The 20,480-nt window shown below is 35.5% G+C and overlaps 1 protein-coding gene across 3 annotated transcripts in view; it reads left to right on the plus strand.

The window, feature by feature from the left end:
* RUNDC3B (RUN domain containing 3B) overlaps window positions 1-20,480 on the plus strand; it is a 48,285-nt gene that overhangs the window by 19,726 nt on the left and 8,079 nt on the right. For 2 of the 3 annotated variants that reach the window (XM_030264639.4, XM_030264638.4), the window contains exons 6-8: window positions 1,628-1,708; window positions 3,372-3,540; window positions 8,216-8,373. In XM_030264639.4, the coding sequence (XP_030120499.1) occupies window positions 1,628-1,708; window positions 3,372-3,540; window positions 8,216-8,373 (408 nt within the window). Of the gene's footprint in view, window positions 1-1,627; window positions 1,709-3,371; window positions 3,541-8,215; window positions 8,374-18,145; window positions 18,296-20,480 lie in introns of all 3 variants that reach the window. The other variant, XR_012054490.1, reaches the window with a different exon arrangement.

A 20,480-nucleotide genomic window follows, 5' to 3' on the forward strand; every position in this document is an offset into this window, starting at 1 on the left:
TCACATCTTACCAGATTTTATTAGTTTAAACTTTACATAATCTGAAATTAAACTGCTTCTGTATTAACCCTGTACTTGGGAGGACTACAGCCATATGTGAATAAGCATTACAAGATTAGGTCTGCATTATGTAAATCCTCTCATAAATAATCATCAATTGGCTGTGTTTGTCTCTCAAAAGCCTCGGTGGTACATACTAAATTATGAGTGCGTAGTTGCATGACTACTTGCTCTTTCTCTGTCCTCTGATTTCTAATATAAAGGAGCCTGTTAATGATATTCAAACTGCTGATTGGCTCTTGAAGATATTTGCATTTTGTCAGTGCAGCTTTTAAGAGTCTATGAATTTTCTGTGTAAAATGGGAGCTTAGTACTACAGGGGCATTTTTATTGTGCCACGTATCACAGAATGGTTCAGGTGGGGAGGGACCACAGTGGGTTGTCTGATCCAACTTCTCTGCTCAGGCAGGGTTATCCTAGGGCACATGGCACAGGATTGTGTCCAGATGGTTCTTGAATGTCTCCAATGAGGGACTCCACAACCTCTCTGGACAGTCTGTTCCAGTGCATGGTCAGCTGCACTGGAAAGAATCTCTTCCTCATGTTCAGATGTAATTTTCTGTGCATCAGTTTCTGCCCTGTGCCTCTTGTCCTATTGCTTGGAACCACTGAGAAGAGCCTTCATAGTATTGTGATTTGAATGGCTGAGAAGCTGTATCCATTCTTTGCATGTTATATATGAAATTTGTTTTCAGTTCAGTGTCTCTTATAAATGTTGACTAGCTTATCTATGTGGAGCTGTAGGTACGAGTTTGGGCTGTAGATGAGCGAGCTTACGTGAGAACATAATCTGATTTTTTTTTTTCTCCCTTCACAGCAATATGGAATTAAGTAATTGTAGTCTTGGGGGGTGCTTTTTAACTTAGTTTGTTTTTCTTTTTAATTTGGGGGAAAAAAAACCAGCAACCCTTTAGATGTACTTCCCAATTAGCACTTAAATTACTGCATTGTCAAAAATGGCACTTTGCAATTCAGTCAGCAATAGCTGTGACTTACTAGAATCTGTTTATCAATAACATAGATAGGAGGAATGAGGAATATGACCCTTGTGAAAGCATGATAATTTTGTTATTTCTGTGATAATTAAACATAGTTGAAATGCAATAATTTATTTCCAGTAAAAAACATACAGTGTAAATGAGAGCTTTATAAAGCTACAGCCATTTAAGAATATTTTCCAAAAGTTAGGTTGATTTATGTTCTTCAGCTTGGTGCACCTCAGCACCTGTAAGTGTCTGAAAGGAGAAAGACTCTGAAATATTTCTGAGAAAATGACTTTTTACTTAGTAGAATGGTTATATAATCACTCTGCAAACCCTTAAATGATGTTAAATGTGGAGAATTTCAAGCTTGTCCATAATTCTTCTGTTTCTGCTGCTTCAGTTAGCTTTCTGGTTATTATCTTGCCATCTCCCTGTATTATTAAGAATAAAAGTGAATATTTAAAAATTTGGGTTTATAGTACCAAAAAATTAGAAAAACTGAAGTTTCAGGTTGGTAATATTCAACTGTCACTGTAATTTAATTTTCTTGTAATAAACTTACTGGTTTTGCTCTGTTTTATCAGTTTTTGTCTGAAGGGTGAGGGATTGGATGGAAGCTATCCAGCTGTCATAGATTATACACCATACTTGAAGTTCACTCAAAGGTACTTTTTAGCTTTACTGTGCTTTTTTAAATTATATTTCATTGGCAAAATTTTACTGTTTATTTGGCCTCTTATTTTTAATTTCATATGCAAAATGATACTTATCTCTAAGTACAAGCCTGTACACTTGGCTACCTCTCTCTTTCACGCTGTTGGAATTGTTACATGATTCATAAAATGTGAGTCATGATAATTTTGTTTCCTTGATTCAGAATTAAAGTTCAGTGGAAAACAAATTCCGCATGATCACTTTGAGGATCACCAGACTAAGCTGTCTTTTCTCTTTTCTGCATAGCCAATAACTAGTAAAAAGTAGTTATTTATAAATAAAAATAATACATACCCTGATAAATATAAGATATGAAATAGGCAATATAAACCATTAACACATAACAGAAAGTCATGACCAGTGGCTGTGTAAACTGACTTTTTAGCTGCATCCTGCTTCTCTGATCAGTCTTGTGATTAATAATAAAAATAATTCTCTCTGTCTAATAAATCAAGTAGTAATTTGACATCACCAAAAAGCATGGAAATTAATGACTTGTTTTCTGTTACTAGGTTTACCAAAAGGGTAGAAGCAGTTAGGAATAGTCTTGAATATGTACAACTGAACATGAAATGAAATGAACAATGAAATGAAATGTCATTGTTACTCTCTCAAAGCTCTTACTAGCTTAAGAGACATGATGTTAGTGACAAATTGTGATTCAGTTTGTATCATGGCAGGATCATGCGGTTATGGAAATCAATACTTAAAAAAACCTAGCAAATTCTGTTAATGTAGGGGGAAATACAGTTGTAAGGGACAGTTTTCATACAGGCACTGGGATAAATCGGTATCACAGAATTGTTAGTGTTGGAAGGCACGTTTGGAAATCACCCAGTCCAAGCCCCTGCCAAGACAGTGTCACCTGTAGCAGAGAGAGAGACTCCACAACTTCCCTGGGCAGCCTGCGCCAGTGCTTTGCCACCCTCCATGTAAAGAAGTTCTGCTTCATGTTGAGGTGGAACTTCCTGTGGTTTAGTTTATTGCCATTGCTGTTCCTCCTGTCGCTGGGCACCATTGAAAAGAGCTTGGCAGCTTCCTCGACACCTCCCTTTGAGATATTTATATGCATTGATGACATCCCCTCTGTTCTTCCAGACTAAAATATATTCTTGTCTTTGAGACAGATGTCTGCATTCTCTAGCATGCATTGATTCTGGAAGACATGAAGATATTTTAACAATGAGTCTGCTTACTGTGTAGGGAGATACATTCTGTGAAGTAACAGGCACAGGATCTTTGCTATAAACATTGATATACATTCTGATTTATCTTGATTTGACGTAATGGCAACCACTTTTTTGGGTTTCTGCTTTTTTTTTTTAAAAAAACAAAATCTATATTGTAATGCATTTACCCTTTGTACTAAGGAAAGTAGCCCACGTACAGTTGTCTAACTTGGCAATGATCACAAACAAATTTTTGTCCATTTTTAGGTGGCTCTAGAAACAAAAGCTTGAAATACAAGTTGTGTTTAGTAATCCATCATATCCCAGTGTTTCAATTTTTTTTTGTTTGCAGAGCTTTTTAAGAAATGCAATGTTTCAATTTCAACCAGGATTTGCATTTTTATAAGCACAGCTTTTGACTTGGCTAATAAGTATGATTCTTCAGTTCTGACAGCATCAGCAGTGATGAAGAAGAGCTAAGAACGCTGGGCAGTAGTGGCAGTGAAGGCAGTACTCCAGAGAACATTGGTCCTCCTTTCATCACAGATGAAAACAGTTGGTACAACAAATGCAAAAGGGTAGAACAGAAGTACCGGCTTGCACTGGAACAGAAGGTAAAAGATTAGTTTTGTGTGGGGGCTATGGGACCAAAGCTCATCACCAGCCAACTGGTGACACATCCATCTAAGTAAAGGCAGGAAAATAGATTAACTCCAATCTTAGGAGTTACATACACTGTATCTCAAATGCTGTTAGTTTGTGAGCTTCAAGTTCACATGAATTTTCTCTTCCTTAGGAGTCACAGATTTTTATTGTAGGTAGACTGACAGTTGAAGGCTTTTATGATAGTGATGTTAAACTTTAACTCTTAGTCTTAAAGTAAACAAAAAGGATCAGCAAAGTAATCCATTTAGATGAAAGGTAAAACTATCTTCTCAGTGATACTGAGATGAGTTTTTAGAAAATAGGTGGTTTTACAACTTGATTGAAGCAGAATGGGAAAAGAAAGCATGAAAAGATGTGTTTGTGTTGGATTTTAATTTAGGTATCATATTGAATGTAACTACAGAAACCAAAGGTGGTTTTCCATCTACCACCAAACATACCTGAAGTTAAAGGTGAAGTGAAATATATGTCCAAACCTTTTAGAAATTTAGCATTTTCCAAGCAAAGTACTTGTCAGTTTTTCATAACAGCATTATTACATCTATAGTAATTACAATGCATATTAGCTAGTAGAGAGAGAAGAGGGCACACTGTTCATACACACCAAAGAACTAGTGCACAAAGAAAGAAGGGGTCAGGAAAAATTACAGGAAAAAAATTAAATACACCTGGTTAAATTTTTTAAAATAACTTCTAGTAGTATTTTTAGTATAATGTTTTCCTAGCATAAGAATTTGATTTTTGTGAAACTATAGAGTAAATCATATGAAGGGCTGGAACCACACAAGGGTGCTTGGAGGTGTAATTATTTCCCTGAATACGGAATAGGTAGAATCAAAATTGGTTTATTTTAATGCACTTGAAAGAACATAGCTAGAGTTTTTCTAAGTAACAGTGAAAGAGTCAGATTTACTATGGGATAATAGATACTTATTTATTTATATATATATTTTAAATTATGCATACAATTACTGCTTTTGTGTTTTGGGTCTCTTAGACTTTGTTTTTGAAATATGACCTGAATTGTTGCATCCAGGTCTCTGGTCCAATCTTCTCAGCTGGTATGGCACCCCTTTCCATAAGGAAAGAACTTGTGTTCCTGGGGTCCTCTCTGGTACAGATGGCATTTTCCCTGCTTATATAAAGCAAAGCATGCTGGTCAAAAGGAATCTCTTCAAATACATAAATGGAAACCTTTATCTTGAACCTCCAGAAGAAATTCCCATTCTTGCCAGACAAAAACATAGTTTGAATGCACACTTTTCCCCACGATGAGAAGAGTGTTGTCAGTCTGGAGAAGCATTGGAGAGAACAAAATAGGTGGATGTTTATTTTCCTTGGTATATCCAGGTAGTTCATTACCAGAGATACTCCATCAAAGTTGTGACATACATGTGTAGAAAAAGTACTGAAACATGTAACCCACAGCCACAGTCAGAATCACTAGGAGCCTTTGTTTGCATAAGCACAAAGGTTGTCAGTGGCTGTGATAGCAAATGGTGATTTTGATTTATTAATGAGTCCAAGATCTAGAACCATTCCCATTCCATGGAAGTTATTTCTGGTAACATTCTCTTAATGAATTGCTAGCTTCTATAGGTAACTAATATAGGGGTGAATTTAATTCAGTTGTGGGATAAATCTTTGGAAACTTCGGTGCATTTAAGCAATTTTCAAAATGGTGGCTACTCTGACACTTTCCTGTTGACACTTTCCTGTTGACACTTTCCTGTTGACACTTTCCTGTTGACACTTTCCTGTTGACACTTTCCTGTTGACACTTTCCTGTTGACACTTTCCTGGTTGTCCTCCTTTGGAATGCCTACTTGCAATTGCACCATCAAAATAACTTATTTTTCCTACAGTCAGAAAGTTTTTATATGATTCACTTCAACTCTACCACATCTGTTCTATTACAGCTTGAACATATATTACAGCTTGAACAAATGACCATTAAGATGGACCATGTAATAGAACTCCTTTCCCAAGTGTTTCTCTCTTTCCCTTTTTTCATGCCAGTAAGTTGCACCAATGACTGAGTTGCACTCAGTGCAGTAGGTACCAGTTTTTCAGAGACTTTTTATTTGAACAAAAGGGCTTTCTGACATTCATGTGTTGGAAAACTGAGTGTTTGCAACAAGAAGACCAAGTTAAAAATAATGTCTTTAGTAGCTGATACAGTAATTCTGATAAATTCAGAATTTATCAAAGACAAAAGAGTCTTCTTTTGCTCAATTGTCATTCATTTTGCCCAAACAGTGGTAAATTCCTTTTGTGCCTCCCAAGTAAGTATGTGTGCTGCAGCCGTTAATAGCACCAGGTCACAATGTGACAAGCAATTGGATTGCAGCTAAGAGAAAGGTCTCAGTTCTGATCATTTGAGTGGTAGGATCAGGTCAGGTGTTACTTTAGCAAGCTAAATACTAGCATTCCTTTATTGAATCAGCTACACTCTACTGATTTAGATCAAGACTCTTTGGTTATGCTGCTATCCCATCTTGGGTACTTAACCAAAGAAATGGAGGGAAGAATAAACACAAAGCACATGATTATGCACTGCTTTTCTTCTAATGTACTCTTAGCCAATGTATACCACCTGAGGGGCTGCCTGAAGCTAAAAGGTTTGTCTGTGTAGTAACCTGGGATAGATGTTTCTGCCAAATACTTGTCAAATAACCCCTCGATTCCATGTAAAATTTCACCATCCAAACTTTTTTTTTTTGGCACAGCATTCTGTGAATCTGCCATCTGTTGTGTGAAAAACTATTTTGTCTTTTGAATCTGGCTCCTAAGAGCTTGATTTGATCGTGCCTAGCTCTTGTTTTTTAATAAGTTAGGAACTGTCTTTTCCTTTCTGCCCTGTCCAGGCCACTCTGGAAATATGACGACTTTGTCTTTTCCAAGTTGTCTCTTGTCCAGATCAATGAGTCATACTTTACACATTTGTTTTTTATGTAGAAGTTATCCCTTCCCTGTTCTGGAATGGTTTAAACTGTTCACTTTTGAATAGTAAACTCCTGAATTATTTGTGTACTGTTTATACTGGAAGTTGATATACCTGTACTGGTGGGATGTGCATCTCTGTGTTGTTATATATAGAGGTATTTACTGTACACATGATTATGTTTCTGATACTGGTGCTTCAGGTCTAAAATATTTCTGTAAAATGATTTGATTTTTTTCGTTTTGTTTTGGGGTTTTTTATGTTTCTGAGAGGCAGGAAATCTGTTATGTTGTAACGCATCATTTAGTACTTTTGACATGCTACTTGGAACTCCAAGGAATATCTTAGGAGTCGAGACAACAGAATTAGTTGATGAGGCAGAACTAGGCATACTGTAAAGTTCTCAACAGTCCTTGAAACTTGTACTGAAACAAAAAAGCCCCTTTCAAATAAAAATATATCTAATGGATAGAACTGTATTTAACTATAAGATCACAGAATAGTTGTGGTCACATGGCACCTCTGGAGATTGTCTTGTCCATCTCCCCTGCTCAGGAAAAGGTAGACTACAGCCAGTTTCTCAAGGCCTTTTTCAGTCAGGCTGTAAATACCTTGGAGATATTTCCAGCCTGTTTGGATGACCCATCCCAGTGTTTATTTATGGGGAAAAAAGGAAAGAGGAAAGAAAAATTTTCCTATATTGAAATAGTTTCATATATCCATGTATTTCAGATTGTGCTCATTGCCTCTTTTCACTGACTGTCAGTGAGAAGAGTGATTCCATCATTGATACACCCTCCCATTAACACTGATGCACATTGATATGATTCTTTTTCCTTACCTTCTTCTTTTCAGCCCTGACCTGAGCAATCCCAGCTCCTGCTGTTTCTTCTCATACCAGAGATGCTTCAGACCCTTAACAGTCTTTGTGGTGATGAATTGCACTTTGTTACCAGCTAATACCTGTTTTCTTAACTCAACAGGAGAACAGACACACCCATTCTGTGTCTCTGAGAACTACCTTTTTTTTTAATATCTATTTTAAAATGTGGGCACATATAAAACAATTGCACATTTTTCCACAGGTTTCAAGGAATGTGCACAATTTTATGTAGTGTAGACTTACTGTATGTAGTTTTAACTGACTCTTTCTAAGTTACTAACATCTGACGTGCTAGAACCTTCTTTGTCATTGTAATGTGCAATTCAAAAGTTCAAAGAAACGTTAAAATAACATTGGATATTTTATTTGTAGTAATTCTGGATCCCTTTCATTAACTGTAAAGATCCACGTAGATAATATTCTACTCTTGCCCTTGTGTATTATCTAACATCCTGTACCTGTCCAGTTGTAGAATTCTGATTTTTTTTTTTCTTGTGACAGTTGTTTTTGAAAAATGAATTAGTCTTTCATGCTGGTGGCTTTCCTGTCTTGTTTTTTCATCCATTTTTCTACTCCTCTGCAAGAATAGAAATAAATATGTGTTACCTATTAGGAAATCTCAAACTAATCTAAAGTCAATTTAAACTAGTCTGTTTAAAAATAAATAATTTTAAAAGCCTACAACAAACCCAAAATAAAATTGTGTACATCATAAACCAACAAATATGAACACGTATAATCAAAAGTGGTTTTGATAGTGTGTTCTTTAAGGTTTTCTAATAACTTTTATTTTCAGGGTTATCTTGAAGAATTGGTACGACTCAGAGAAAACCAGCTGTCTGAATCTGTCTCACAGAACAAACTGCTGTTACAAAGAATTGAAGATATGGATCTAGCCCATAAAATGGAGAAGGAGCAGCTGGAATATATCATTGTGGAACTGCAAGACCAGTTGTAAGTTAGTATAATGGAGAAGCACTGCTAGAGCAGCATTACTTAAATTATTTAAGTTATATAACTATACAATATGTTCCTAATCCTGTGGAAATGAGTCAACTTCTTAAAGAAAGTGATGTATTTTAGATCTTTTTTTATCTGACAAGTCTTAGATTTGGGAATGGTTCCCTGGTAACTGTAGTAGTGTAAAACAGAATAATTCTGAGATTGAATATTTAAATTTTTTAAAATCTGAACTAGCTTACAGTAACTTGCTTAATTTTTTACGTTTTTATAAAATGTTCTTTATATTTTATTACTTCCAGTTTTAAGGCTACCCCTAAAAGTATTGAAACCAGCTACCTTTTGAAGACCATTTTTTAAAAGTTAGGCAAGAGGGGTAAGAAAAATTGTATTTTCTTTGTCTAGATTTTTATTTATTTGTGATGACTCAGAGAATGTAGAAGTTTGTCTGGTAGTCCTAAAACTATTCAAACTGGCAAAACAGTTCACTATCACCCTTTACTCAATGCAAAGCAAAATGCTAAAACAGTAGAAGGCTTATTTTTTATTAATAGTATTTGTGATTTCTAGTGTGATAAATATTTGAGTATCTTATGATCATTATGCAGTTTATCCTCTCGGCCCTGTCTGTTGGGTGGGGAGGCACTCTCCTTTTGCAGAGATATTCCCAGTCTCTGAGCAGCGTGGTGTAGTGGAAGCTGTCCCTGCCCATGGCAGGGTGCTGGAGTGAGATGATCTGTGCGGTCCCTCCCAGCCCAAGGCATTCTGTAATTCCGTGTTTGAAGACCCAGGCAGGTGGAAGACTCAGGGATGGTTGCCATGAAACTGCCATAGGGTGCACCTGCAGCAGTTGAATGTTCTGTTCATAACAAATATAAAATGAGCTATTTTGCCTTAAATCTGGATTAATTTGTAAATGTCTGAGCCCTGGAGTAACATGCCAATCATCTGAGATCTTTGAAACAATCCTTGATAAGGAGAATCTATGAAGACACCATCCAAAAGGGTCTTTAGTACAAAGTAAAATATTTCAACCTTGTAAGCAAAGCTTTTCTTTTTTCTGCTGCTCGCTCTCTCTCATGATAGATAATTTAATTGCCAGTGATTGAAATGGATTTTATGAAAATGTTCAGGAATACAGAATTGGCATTTTTTTTAGGCCAAATGCAGAGTTGAGTAAGAAAAAGAGTTTTTCCAAGCTTCTTTTTTTTTCCCTCTGATTGACTGTAAGGTTTTGAGGCATACCTGTTCTTGAATTCTTCTCTGAACTTGCTGATATGCCTGATGATTCATGTTATACTGCTTTTGCATCCCTGGTTACTTGGGGGAGGTGGGGCAAGGTGTAAACTTATTTAAATTTCTACACTGATACTGGCAATTTTGAATGTTCATACCCGCTGTTAAATTTTAACTGAGTTGTATGCAGTCAGACTGTTCTGAAAATCTCAGTCTTTCAGGTTTGATTTTGTTTGGTGGCTTTATTGTGTAAAGGCTCAAATTGTGGAATAACCTCTGTTGTATCTTGACAGTGTTCTTGTATATCTGTTTGTGAGACACTGCAGTTAGCAGTCTGAAGTACTCTAGATATTTGGAGTGGTACAATTTTACATTTTTATTGCTGTGAGTGTAGTGTGCCTGTCAGGTGAGGGAGGGGAAGAAATATTCCTAGCAGGTTTCTAATGGTCAACATCAGTCATAATTAACTTACTTTAATCATATTTGGTATTTATGTTGGGTTTTTTATTACAGTCAAAGGTGACCTGGCAGCAGAATGTGTTTTGTCAGTAATGTATCTGTAATGAGGCATGAGTTTTGGCCAATTGCTTTTTATGGTCCAGCCATTTTAGAATGATGTTAAAGTAATACCAAAACTTAGTGTTTTGCTCCCCTACCATTACTAGCATTTTGAAGCAGTGAATGTATGCTGTAATCTGAGTTCTACATCAGCAGATAAGAGCAAGTTTGGGACTGTAATTCTGCCCAAGGCATACTGCATTGCTGTTTGTAAAACATTTAGAGATCTGGTTTAGGATTGTTTGATGTATAATTGAAACTATTACAAATAAACATTCTGTGCTTTCTTTTTGATGATGCTCTTCTATTCTACTGGTTGCTGTTCTTAAGGTAGGAAGGTCCATGACTTCAAACTTCTGTTGAGTAAGGTTTTGTTGAGGTTTCCAAAATGGTATTTCACAGGCATGCAAAGCAAAATGTTTTATGTATCTCATCAGTGGACTTGACAGAATCTGAGTCTATATCTATTTCTGCCTTCCCCCACCAAAAAAAAAGTGATGCGAGGAATAGAGGTCTGACTTTGTTGACAGTATAGGCTTTTACTGAAACTTGGAAATCAGTTTATCCAGGATCAACAGATCAACAAGACCTTCAGGTTAAACATTAGATTTCCTACAGAGAAACTTTTCTGTATGCACTTTTACTAAGGGGGTTTGCTGCAAAGCATGAAATAAATATGGGGATAGGACTTCAGATAAATTTGGAAGAAATTTTTCTTTTACAGCTGCTATGCTTCATGTTCTACAATTTTTAGTATTCTTAACTTTGTCTCACACACTTGAATATTCAAACTACAATGAAAAACATAATTTCCAATGTAGTTAAAAGCCATCCTACAGATCTCATGAATACCAGTATCTGGAAAATGGTGAAGCTGAAAATTTATCAATTAGTTACTCTCAAAAGAGTAACATTTTTTTGTCTTCAGTTCAGCATATTTAAGCTAATACACAGCTCATCAGGGAGAAGGTTCAGACTGGACATTGGAAAACATCTCTTTTCCCAGAGGGAGGTCAAACACTAGAATATACTTCCTGGAGGTGGTCGATGCCCCCAGTCCATCAGTGTTCACAATGTCCATTGTGCGAATTATAATAATAATGAACCACTCACAGCCTTCAGTTTTTTTTTCAGATGTCATCACTGTGATGTGTTTTTCCTACGACTTGAATTGAACACTGCAGAACAGTGCTTTTGGCTCCACTCTTCTCTAAGAATAGTGTATTTTTACAGTGAGAGTGAGGCAGTTCTAAAGGCCTTAAAGTATGTAAAATTAACAGCTCTTAAGTGCTTGAAAATAATAGCTCACAGGAGGACAGCCAGGAGAAGCCTGTGATGAGTGGAATGTCTAGATGAGGAAAATAGTTTGAATTCTGTAACATTCAAATTACAGAATTTTAATTTGATGGGATAGGGATCCCAAATCATCAAGGAACTGCATCTTGGGGTATTCAGACATTCCTTCATCCTCTATGTTTCTGCAAAGAAATGTTGAATATGTCTTGAAGCACAGAGACATTTGATTGTACACCCCATCAGTAAAAAGAAATTCTAAGAACCCCCACAATATATGTATAATTATTTATAAATTATATAAATATACTATTGTTCCAATATATTATTTGCATTCTTAAACAAACAAAAATAGAAATTGAAGAGTATAAGATAAACAAAATGTTACATTTTAAAAAAATGGGACCACTGCTTTGTGAGACCAGTTAGCTCACTCAAAGATGTGACTGGGCAAAATCTGGAACCATTGGCCCACAATATCTTTGCATTAAAACTATTTAGCTCAGCTTAAACAGACTTTTTTTCCTTCTTAGGGTGATTCTTAGTGTTTCTTTTGACTAACACACTTACCTGTGTTATGACAAACTCTGCTTTTATTACTTTCAAGTTCAAATTCTGCAGTTAATTTCGGTTAAATTTGATATTTATATATGTTAAATATTGATGATGATTACGAGAGAGAGTCTACCAATTTCCTGATTGGCTCATTTCCTGCATATTGACTCACTGATGTTACAAAAATTGATCTCACTGATCTTATAAAAGTTGATCACTTTAACATAAAACATCTTTTTAAACAAAGTGAAAGGAAAAAGGAAAGCATTGTATGCAAAGCAGAAAAACTCTCAGAAGGCTTTAAAAGTTTTTTCTTTTGCTTTGATTTTTGTTGAAATGAAAACAGTGATTTGTGTAAGGTTTACCACCACAGGTTTCCTTGTAAAAAATTTCTTCAGCTTTGAAGGTTGATGTGCCTGGAGTAAGATGGTACAGCCCCTTTGTCCCCACTGGTGTAATTTTTTATCAATTTATCACATTTATGTGAAATGTATTTTGTACATTCAATGACTATGCTATATTTTATACCACTCTGTTTTTTATCTCCCTCTAATGTTTCTTCCTAGATCTCCATCTTGATATGGTGTTCTCTGTGGAGGGAAGAAAAGTTAGGGGGGAAAAAAGTCAATCTTCCATGTTTGGAATTCTGTTACTGGTTAATGCATAGATAAGCATCAAATTAAACTGTAGGGGTACTCAAATCTTATACTGAATTAAGCTTGACTGTGTAATTAAGAATTTTTTTTTCACATGTTGTCAAATCTTAAAGATAGGTTTAATTTGTCTGGCTGTTCCTTCAGAATTAGATTTTCCAAGGTCCAAACTATGCTTTTCCTCCGTTCTTAATGTCTTAATATAGCTTAACATTATATTAATTATACTTAATATTTTAATATCCAGCAATACTACATTTTCTATCTGAATAATACAGCTATATTTGTAAAGAGAGTAACGTGTAATTCAGATATTATTAACTCCAGGCAAAATTAGCTTCTGTGTTTCAAACACACCACCAGCTACTAGGTCTATTATGGACTGCGTAAAGGAAGATACACTGTATTCTCTGTAGCAAAGATGATTTCTTTTCAATGAATTGCCATGCCCCATTTGGTTAAAAAACTTTCTTATGAAAATAGTATCTCTGCTTGTTCTCACTTTGTCGGGATGCTGTTTGTAAATGCTCTGGAGTCTGCAGCATGCTGCCACTGCAGCAGGGGAGGGTCGGAGAGGAAGGCACAAGGCTGCAGGGGATGCTCTGGCTGGGCTGTCAGGGACAAAGCAGAGGAAAGCTTCTCCAAGGAAATGGAAGCAGGAGGGTCTGACCAAAGCTTTGAAATTTAGTTTGTGTTTTGTGTCTCCTTGTGCGTAAAACTTTAATGTGGGTTGCCTGGCTTTGTAATCCTAGTTCAAAACCTAAATCATCTGGAGAAATAGGAAAGCTGGATCAAGTTGTTTTAGCCCTCTTACCTTCATTTCAGATAGTCCCTCTTTTAAGGCTTTTTTCCAAAGAAACTGAATTTCTCAACTGCTTAAGTACAGTAAATCCAATTTGTTGCAGCTGCTTTATTTCCTCACTGAAAGGAAGTTGAAGATTAAAATTTAATCTTTGATCTTGGCAAGTTTCTTTCCTAGAATGTGAAAACTGAGAATGCTAATCCTTTCCTCTTAAAGCTTTAATGGATCCTGCCATCAAACCCTAATTCACATTAGCCATGCTTTTTTTTGTAATGCTTCCTGTCTGTCCTCTGCTTCTCCCTCAGGTTTGAGCAGCAGTTTGAAATCCTTAGTATTGCAGTTTGGGTGATTTTCAGGTCCTTTTTTTTTTAACTTGTCTGTGTGTGGAGGTTTTTTTTGTTTGTTTTTTTGTGGTTTTGTTTGGTTTTATTTTGGTTTTGTTTTGGTATTTTTTTTTAGAGCATAGAAAAAATATTATGTATTCTAAGAGATGTTAAAGACTTGTCTGTGTGTGGTGGATTTTTTTGGGGTTTTTTTTTTTTTTTTTAGAGCATAGACAAAATTACATATTGTTTAAACTTCTGTTTAGGCAGTGTTTTGAATTTTTTTGGTGTAATTTTTTCTTTTCAAGTTTGCTGTACTATTGTAATCCCATTCTGTTTTCCAAGGGTGTGAGTTGACAGCAAAAAGGGAAGTTCTGTTTTTAGTGAGGTGGAAACTCAAGAAGACATGGGTGTTTCCTTTCTTGCAAATATAACTAGGAAAAGTTCAGCTGGGCGTAGGACATAGAGAGACTCCTGCAATTCAGAGAGGAACATAGGGCAAGGTACAGAACTATTCACAATTAAACAATTTGCAATCAAGCCTCCAAAATGATTGTTCTGTTCTTAGAATCCACGTGGGTTTGTTGTGCCAGTGGAAGCCAAAAGTTTCTGGGTTGATAGCAGCCTGAAGGAAAGGGCTTACTCTACAAGATGCAGTAGATAGGGAGGTATTTATTTTTATCCCCTTGTATTTTAATATCTTATTCCAAACTATTAAAAAGGGGGGGTTAAAAGGTTTATTTTAAAATAAACCTTAACATTCTAAAAAAAGTTTAAAGCTTTTGAAGCTATTGGTGTCTTCAACACCAAATGTTGAAATATTTACAGGAAAATGTTTTCTGACTCCAGAATGAAAAATACTTTTGTAAGGAGTCTGCCTTCTGCTCCCTTCTGCCCTTCACTTCCCTTGCTGTGTTAGAGACCCACAGGGACTTTTCTTTCACCATTTTGCATACTTAGTGACATTAGCATGGTAGTGTGTCCCCTTCTAGGAGTCTAATGTGCAATACTAAATTCTGGTTTTATAGTGTTATCTTTTCTCTCTTCTCCCATAGCTTCACTTTTATGGATAAAGGCATTGCATAGAAGTACCAAACAAGAAAGCTTTAAATAAGTTACTTGGACATTAGCACCTATGCATTCCAAATTCCAGAATATTTGTCCAATGTAGAATTAAAAGATTGGGAACAGGGGAAAATAAGGCCTTTCAAAATAATAATAACGACAAGTATTGAGCCTCTGAAAGCCTCAGTGCAATGCAGTTGCAAATGATGTGCGCTCATGGTAGGAAAGCAGATTATGTGATTAGGAGTTTCTTCCTCTGTCACTATACCTGAACTGGGCAGAAGGAGAGTACTTGCTTTGGCATAGCAATACAGCAGATATCAGTGTCTTCTTCTCATTTCACAATGAGAATTCTCTCATGTCTGGAACCTCAGGTGACCTTGAGGCTTTGTTGTCATAAAAGAATTTGAATAACTTGATGCTGCAAATGGAGAGATTAGAAAGAAACAGCTAAAAATTATGTTAAGTTAATCATGGTGCATAATCATTGCTGGATTACAATCACAGAACCTGAATTTGATTTCTTTGCACTTTATCTGTTTAGATAAGTAACCTTGTATTACCATTTGCTTCTGAGAGTCACAGGATTTTATGCTTCATTTCTTAACCTTCATACTCATCTACTGTACATTTGCTTCTGTATTCCAGAACATGCTGGTGGGAAAAACAAGTATTTCATATTGCTTATACATAAATGAGAAAAGTTGAGCAAATTTAATTTTTTCTAATATTTTAATGCAAGTTACATGAAGTTCAATACCAAACGAAATGGACTTTAAATGACAAATAGTGGAAAAATAATTTTTTAAATTTTGAAGAACAGTGCCAAGTTAGAATGGGGGGGAGAGGCTAGTTCTGTATTTGCAGACATTACTTTATCATTGCTATACTGAAGGAGTATCTCAAAATTCGTCATACAAAGGAAACTGATATTTAAATCATCTTAAACTTCAGATTTATTTTACTAGATCTTTTGGTTTAAATAAGTCAGATCAGGAATTAAATTTCATCCAGTAGGAAAAGATTAGCCAATTATTTTTATACTTTCATAACAGAATTATAAGTTTCTCTAAAATACAAGTAGTTTTTTCAGAAGAAAGGTGAGTTACAAATCAGTGTGCATACACATGACTGCAGAAATGTTTGAGATTTTTTTAAATTATGGATAGTATTTTTAAATTTAGTTTACAACTTGTTTTTCGAGTTTTAAATTTGTGTCTTGTGTTTCTTCAATATTTTGTTAAAATAAAGCACAGTCTAAATGAGTTCCAGAAAGACTTTAAATAGATAAAGTGAAATGCCTGAAGTTATAACCAAGAAAATACAATCAGTGTGCTCCCTGATTCCTGAGCGAGAAGCTTATATTAGCTGCTGTCCTGTTTTGGCTAGCAAGTGGTTGAGATATAGACAGGTATTTTTTCTGTTGGCCATTGAGATGTTCTTATGCAACCACTTAACATTGTAATTTTTCATTATGTTGTTATCCAAATTTTAACTCAAATGACATTGGCAAAGATACTGTTTCTGGTGTAATCTCTGATTGTGGATTTTTGTTTGGGTTTTTTTTTTTCCACCCCTTTGCCCTTGGATTAGACTTTTGCTCTCCTCTTTTTTTATTCTGCACTTTCTAAAATTTTGAAGTTCTGCCTTACTGTTTGCATAGTTTGGCAGCTCGCTCTATTAATTTGCATTCAACTGCCAAGAAGGACTTAGATTACTCAAGGCTTACTGCTAATAATTTAATTTCTTGTTTGTAATTAAAAACTTAGCATTCTGAAAGAGCTTATTTATGCTAGTTTTGGTGAATACTTGCCTATGTATGTAGAAGATCAATCTTCCAATTTCCCTGTTGGATATCCCTCATGAAACTCTTGCTGTCTTAATATGATAGTGGAATTTTGAAGAAAAAATTGTCTTTCAGTCAACCCAAAGTTATTTAACCGTTTTGCACTTGTTTCTCCTGTTTTTACTGAAATCAAAGGAAATCAAGTTAAAATGATAAAAAAGTTCTTGAGAATACCAGTTTTCCTCATCTAAAAGATAAGGAAAAATATTAAGATGAAAAAGTTAAAAATAAAGATCTTGATTTTTTTTTCCACACCCTTGTATAAATGGTTTTTTAAGAGGAATTCAGCTATAAACAGATATGTTGTATTTACATCACTGACATAAGGGAATAAGAATCCTTAAATGACAAACTGAGCTTGAGAGGATATTTACAGAAGGTAAATTAGACAGTCTGACAAAAAAAAGCTTGTTTGCTAGCAGTCCTTCCTTTCCCAGCAGAGATGATTCTGATAGCTGAAGAACTGAAATCTGCTCTTTATTTTTCAGTAGTTTGGTTGCTGATCCAGTTCAGCATTCTTGCTTTCTGTCAAGACCTACTTTCTGGGAAAACTGGTTGTGTTTTGCCTATTATCCTCCTCCAGAGAATCAGGCGTGGTTATTTGTCCATGGACATGAAGAGTGTCAGTCACATGCTGCAGTGCTGTTTTAGTGAGCATATGCAAAGCTAACATATTATGGTATGTTTTAATCCATTCTGTGTGTCTCTGTTCAGAAACAAAGTCTCCACTGCAGTTAGGCTAGAGCTCAGGAGTCCAGCTGCTGGTATTTCTGACAGTATAAACTTCCTCAAGTTATCCAAAGGTCAAGAAAATCGAAGCCTGTATAAAATTGATAACTAATTTCATTAGGACATAGTTCAAGATCTCTCTAAGAGACAATAAGGGAGGATTAAAAAAATGCTGAAGAAGCTTCAAGGGTGTCTGTTCTGTGGCACAAGTAGTGTCATGGCTGTGCCACATGAAGATCTGTTGGTCAGTCAGAGTAAGAAAATGTGTTGCAGTAGGACATTGCTGGTTTTTTTTTCACTGCAGCAACTGCCTTTAGAAAGTCTGCTGGCATCTATCTGTTCTGGCATCTAGTTTGGGGAATAGTGTGTCAGTGTACAGGGCAGAAATCTGAGGGAGATGCTGTATTGCAGCATCAAAATCTACTGGTAAGTAACTAGTTTTCACACCTGCTGATCTAATTTCTCAAAGTCCAATGACATACCAGTCCAGACAGCTCACTGCTGTGCTAGAGTACTGACAGCTTGGAGGTTCCCTTTTTATTTTGGAGTTGCTTTTACAGATTTTAGTTATATTCATGTATGCTATCAATTTGAGTTTGCATTCCATATTCCCTGTCCTAAATAAAAGTTTTTAAAGCTTGTTCTTATGCAAATGTTTTTATTTTTTTTTAAGCTTTTATTTTCACTTTTACTTTTCACTACTCAGGTAGTTCTTGAACTGGAACACTCATCTGATGTAATTCCCTTTCTTAGGGAATTAGTCTGTTTGGTTTATTTCCTGTCTTCATCTGCTGGTAGGAGGGCAAATTGCCAACTGGACTGGCATTTTCTGGATTTGGAGAAATTAAACTTGCAGGTAAGAAATTACTGGTTTTTCATAGGTATAAGTGGAAGCAGAACTGACTTTTGTTTTGTTGAACAAAAAAAACCCCTATGTAAATGGAACTTTTGGAATAGGCTTCCAATGAATCTGCATTTGATGCAAGGGAAATTGGAAATCCAGTATAGCTGAAATGACACCAGAAATTCTATGTGGTTATGCAGGAAAGGCTTTTCTATATTAGCTTGGGCTAAATTTGGATTAAATTTTATTTAACTTATTTATTTTTAAATTCCCAGAGGTAATATAGTTACAGTATAGTAAGTGACCAGCTATAGTCACTTACATAATTTCTGTTGTGCAGGAATCCAACATACAGGTTGTCTTTTGTGTCTCTGTCTCACTGTTAATTCAGGTCACACTATCAAGATACAGAAGTCTTAGATGTGTTAATTCAAAGCAGTAATTTCTTAACCTCTTGGGAGGCAGTTGAACTGCCAAAAGCAATGCTAGTTCAAACAGAAGTGTTTGTGTGTTCACCTTAAAAAATAAATTTAAAAAAATAAACACAAACAAACAAAACAATAAAAAAAGCAGCTTAGTCAAAAAAAATTAAAATAGCTATTTTTGATGCTTCATTTACACAGTGTCTCCTAACATGCTTGTGCCAGAGCTGAAAGGCAGCACGGATGGAAATGGGCAGTAATCTGTCAGTTGCGTTTTATTTTTTTGTGTGTACTGTGCAAAAATATATCCTCTGTGTGCTTAATACTCTCAAAATATTAAATACTTATATAAACATCTCAGAATAATAAAAGCTGAGGAAATCTGCAAGTAAATATTCTGGAGAGTACCTGACAAATGCAGGGCGAGTGAACAGTGGAGGAGGAGGATGTTTATTGGAAGACTTCACTAATCTCACATTTCCTAGCTTCTGAAATACACAATTAAAGAACTGAAAGCCGAGAGCATTCAGAGATATTTCTGGGAGTAGCTGTGTAAACCTGATGAATGCTTTGGCTGCTTCTGTTATTCTTGAATAAATGTAAGTAAACTTACAGGTCTGGAGGGAGCGTATGTGTCTGCAGACACTTATTTTCACCCTGGGAGTTTGTTAGTATTGATTAGTCTCATCAGTAATCTTTTGTAATAGACAGGAATTCTTTAGCAGGATGTTTTTACTGAACAGGTTGTTTTTTTTGGTTTTGAACAGGAGCCTAATTTTAATAATAGTTCTTGGTATAGAGAAGAAAATTACAAATGTAAGGCAAATATTTGTTTTTTTTAATCATATAATTTAGTACTATGATGTTCTCATCTCATTTGCTGATTGTTTTGCCAAGAAAATTATTACTTGCAGTAGTATTTTCAATTTGTGTGGTGTTTTTTTCTTTTTTTCAGATACAAAAAAATTTCCACAATTCAAGTGGCCTAAATGTTATCCTAGGACAACATGGCCAGACTTTGTATATTATACTTCCCTTATATATATATATATATATATGTATATATGCACTATGGAAAAATCTATGCTGTGAAGTAGTACAAAGGGTATTTGGTAATTTTAAAAGAAATACCCTGGTTTCAGCAGGGATAGGGTTAATATTCTTCCTAGTAGCTGATACAGTGCTGTTTTTTGGATTCAGTTTGAGATTAATGTTGGTAGTAGACTGATATTTTGGTTGTTGTTGAATGTTCTTTCTCTGCCTATCTCTTCACTATTTCTTTATTTTATAGTGTTTGCAGAATTTGAAACCCTATATGAAGTTATCTTACAGAAGTGTTGTTTGGGGTAAGGATTGCTAAGGGTACATCTGTGAACTTTCTGCAGATTATGAAACAGCTACTGCTACTTTTTTGCCAAGATGATTGTAAAAAGATGGAAATAATTGTAGACACCAAGGATACCATTTAGTTGGATGAGAGAGGGGAAGTTCACAGGCTCTCAGGCAATCAAGATTTTTTTTCATGCCTAGATTAGAGAATGTGCCATAAATGAGTTTAACCCCCTTGCTCTCATCATAAGTTTTTACATAACCTTCCTGCACTGCACAAAACCTCTGCCCTGTACAGTCCCACTGTGTTAATCCAGGATACCCTGTTCAGCCTATCTCACACACTGCCTGTCTTTCATCCAAAACACAGCCGTACAATCTCTTACTAAGATCTGCTGTATTCTCTGTGTACCAGCTGCCTTCCTGAGATTAGCCACTCTTTTAAT

Source organism: Taeniopygia guttata, chromosome 2 (genome assembly GCF_048771995.1).
Source record: "Taeniopygia guttata chromosome 2, bTaeGut7.mat, whole genome shotgun sequence".
NCBI lineage: Eukaryota > Metazoa > Chordata > Aves > Passeriformes > Estrildidae > Taeniopygia > Taeniopygia guttata.